Source organism: Lolium rigidum, chromosome 3 (genome assembly GCF_022539505.1).
Source record: "Lolium rigidum isolate FL_2022 chromosome 3, APGP_CSIRO_Lrig_0.1, whole genome shotgun sequence".
NCBI lineage: Eukaryota > Viridiplantae > Streptophyta > Magnoliopsida > Poales > Poaceae > Lolium > Lolium rigidum.
The window spans coordinates 95,807,528-95,811,451 of record NC_061510.1 but is presented as its reverse complement, the minus strand read 5'-3'; the positions used below and the strand labels follow the sequence as shown (position 1 = coordinate 95,811,451).

Genomic DNA, 3,924 nt, shown 5'->3' with positions numbered 1-3,924 from the left:
ATTTTCTTTAGAAAAAAAAAACTAGACAGATTAAGTATGAGTGATCAACACGCATGGTGCATGTGTGCGACAAAGTCGTGATCGCATCGATCCGCGGAGGGAGAAGGTCCAGCAGAACCAATTCAACCAAATGTTCAGAGAAGGGGACATGCAGTCAAACTGGAACTTGATGCTCGGACCTGGATTTAACTTGTGACGGCAACTAGTCAATCTGTCAGAGCTGAATCCACATACAGTACTGTAATAGGCACAGATGATCTGATAATTATGAGAAAACAAATCTGGGTGAACAAGGGATGAAGTTTCTCCATATACGGGCACGGATGAAACTACATGTCAACGCAGTGACATATACATCGCCTCGATCTTTGTACAAACTACAAAGCTCCTCTTCCTCCTCACAGCCTCCAACTCGATCAGAACCCACACCACTCTATAGTCTTCTATGCACATGTCACGGAACCTAAACGAACAAAACTAAAACGAACACACACCAACAGAGACAAGAACAGATTTCATGGTTTCAGCTTGCTCGTCCTCGTCCTCTTGCATCGGCTCTCCTGATTCCAGCTCATGAGCTTGCAGAAGACCCCCTGCCGCTCCTCGACACTCGACCTCCTGCCGAAGCTGCTGCTCTTCTTGAAGCTACTGGCTTTCTTGAAGCTGCTGCCGCCCAAGCTGTTCCAGCTCCCAAGCTTCGCGCCTGCGGCGGCGGAGGTGGGGGACGCGGCGTCGGCCTCCGGCACCAGCGGCGGCGTCACGCACCGTATGAGCGCCCAGTCCACGCCGGCGAAGAACGGGTGCCTCTTGATCTCGGCGGCGCCGCGCGCGGCGCCCATGCGCCGCCGCGGGTCCCTCTCGAGCAGCCTGCCGATGAGGTCCCGCAGCTGCGCCGCGGCCTCCGCGTCGCCGTCCAGCTTCGGGTACGTCACCTGCTTCGACAGGATGTTCTTCAGCGTCACGTCCTTGGCGGCGCCCTTGAACGGCGTGCGCCCGTACACCAGCTCGTAGAGGAACACCCCGAACGCCCACCAGTCCACGCCGTTGCCGTGCCCGCTCCCGCTCACCAGCTCCGGCGCCAGGTACTCGTGCGTGCCCACGCAGTCCTTGGAGCTCGCCGCCGTCGGCTCGGCCACGAACTCGAACCGCTCCTTCGCGTCAACGTCGGCATCCTCCTCTTCGCTGCCGCCCTTGGCGGATCCGAAGCACGACGGCAGGAAGCTCCTCTTGCGGCGTCGGCTCGGCTGCCGCACCTGTCGGCGACGGACGGAAGGCTCCACGGACGCCGGGAGCGCGAGGTCGAAGTCAGAGAGCACGACGTGCCCGTCGCCTCGGAGCAGGACGTTCTCCGGCTTGAGGTCGCGGTACACGAACCCGAGCACGTGCAGGTACTCGAGAGCGAGCAGCACCTCCGCGGCGTAGAACCTCGCGGCGGCGACGGGCAGGCGGCCTCCGGGGCGGCGGCGGAGCACCGAGTGCAGGTCGCCCCCGGCGCAGTAGTCCATGAGGAAGCACGCGTAGCGCCCAGCATCGAGGCGCGCGTAGAGGGTGGGCACGAAGGGGTGGTCGAGGGAGGAGAGGACGCGGGACTCGGCGAGGACGTGGCAGACACGGGACGGGTCGTCGTCGCGGAGGTCGACGACCTTGAGCGCGAAGAGCGGGGAGGCCGGCGGCGAGGACTTGAGGCGGCAGAGGAAGACCCGCGCGAGGTGTCCGTGGCCGAGCTCCCGGATGAGGTGGAGGTGGGCGAGACGGAGGACGCCGTCAGGGGTGGTGGCGCGGGCGGCGGCGAGGTGCGTCCAGTGCGGGGATGCGGATGACGAGTGAGGCCGCGGCGAGAGAGATGTGGACGAGGAGAAGGACGGCAGGGAGAGCGAGCTCCGCGCGCTGAAGGTGGTGGCGGTGGTGAAGGAGGAGGTGGACGCGGAGGCGGTGGAGGTGAAGGAGAGGTCCAGCGCAACGGCGCCGGCGTCTGCGATGGACGGCGGGAAGTGCGGCGAAATGTCGGAGGAGAGAGGGGACGGCGGCGCGGGTTCATGGATGTCCATTGACGGAGGAGGGTGTGGTGCTTCCATGTGCATGGCGGCGAGACCACGAGAGTGGGAGGAGGAACGGAAGACGGGAGGGAATGGTTTGTGTGACGCGCGGTTGGGTTTATAAAGGCGTTGAGCGCAGAATGAAGCGGGGGACTAAAATGCTACAGCCACAAAAAATACTTACGAACAAGGAAATGTGCTACCGTAAATCGACCCGATCAAATCTCCTCAAGAAAGGATGCCGATCGAATCACAAATCTTCATTACACAATGTTTTCATGCATACGAGTAATATCATTTGAGAAAAAAACATTGATCGCAAAATATGTGTAGACATTCTACTGGAACGCGCCCAGGTAGCAGCCTAAAAAAACATATGCAACATGTTCCCATCAGAGCAGCAAATCTGAGGAATATAAACCCCAACATATGCAACATGAAGAACCAATTTGTGAAACAATATTAACAATGCACACAATAACTAAGGAACATATTTGCAACATGAGAAAATCCCTCGAAGCATACACCTAAGACACATATTGTAACATGATGTGCATGCAACAAACACCATATCTTCTTAATTACAACCTGTCAGAAAAATCTTTAATTATTTCTAAACTCTCACCATCACCAATGGATGCATGGACTTCGTAGATTTCGATCGTGCTGTGCACAAATTCGGATCGTCACAACCACCCGAGCGATATGAGTGACACCAGACCAAATCCACTCGTAAGCATAGTTTAGCCAGACCCGGTGACATACATGGCGAGCCCATCGACCTTCACCTTGGGTAGCGCATGAGAAAGCAACCAACAAGAACGACCAGTGTAGCTGCAAGCGAAGGGCGGTGAAGCATCACTAAGAACTAGGAAGCAACATCGAATTCGATAGTGCATAACACAAGGAGGGCGAATGAGCATCAACCGAAATAGCTGGAATAGAGGATGAGCAACAATGAGTGAAGACGGAAGAGTGATGGAGATCGCAGTGTGAGTGATAGCTCAATTCAATGAATCAGCCGACTGATTTTAGTCATTCTCTTCATTATTTTTATGGATGCATTCACAATTCTTTTAGACTGCAAATCACATAAGGAAGATCTTTATGGATAGTTGTTTATGTTTACATTTGATTCTATTTCGGTACAAGTATGGAGCAGGTTGCCCGCTTATTACATGGCCACATAGATAGGTTGGAATTTTCCGCTTAAGTGAGTACCTTGTGAGCGGAATAGATAGAACTCATATGACAATTGGGGAACACACGTACGACCCCCCCTCATGTCGCTCCCTAGGGCAACGCCATGGGCCCCAAACCCTAGCGCCGCTAGCCCTCCATCGCGCCCTCTCTCCCACCGCTGTCGTCAGCGCTAGCCACGGTGGCGGCATGCCTCGGCGCCAAGCGTGCCCGGGGGGTTGATGGTGGCGACGACTGGGTCGGCGGCTGCTGGTTTTGACGCACTCCATGTTTAGGGAGGCGACTGATACGTCTTCAACGTATCCATAATTTCTGATGTTCCATGCTTGTTTTATGACAATACTTAAATGTTTTGCTTGCACTTTATAATGTTTTCATGCATTTTCCGGAACTAACCTATTAACAAGATGCCACAGTGCCAGTTCCTGTTTTCTGCTGTTTTTGGTTCCAGAAAGGCTGTTCGGGCAATATTCTCGGAATTGGACGAAATCAACGCAAAACCTCCTATTTTTCCCGGAAGCATCCAGAACACCGAAGGGGAGTCGGAGAGGGGCCAGAGGGCCACCAGACCATAAGGCGGCGCGGCCTGGCCTGGGCCCGCGCCAGCCTATGGTGAGGAGCCCCCAGGCACCCTCCTGCGCCGCCTCTTCGCCTATATAAGCCCTTTCGACCTAAAAACGCGATACCT

At 55.5% G+C, this 3,924-nt stretch overlaps 1 protein-coding gene across 1 annotated transcript; it reads right to left on the bottom strand.

Moving 5' to 3' along the window:
* Window positions 1–515: 515 nt before the first annotated feature.
* LOC124698758 (serine/threonine-protein kinase WAG1-like) lies at window positions 516–2,075 on the bottom strand. Its single transcript, XM_047231194.1, has one exon. It carries the CDS (start codon window positions 2,073–2,075, stop codon window positions 516–518), a length of 1,560 nt encoding a protein of 519 aa, XP_047087150.1.
* Between the last annotated feature and the right edge of the window lie 1,849 nt (window positions 2,076–3,924).

What these genes read in the sequence shown, in the direction of transcription:
- LOC124698758 (XM_047231194.1), bottom strand. Translation starts at nt 2,075, where the DNA reads ATGGAAGCACCACACCCTCCTCCGTCAATGGACATCCATGAACCCGCG.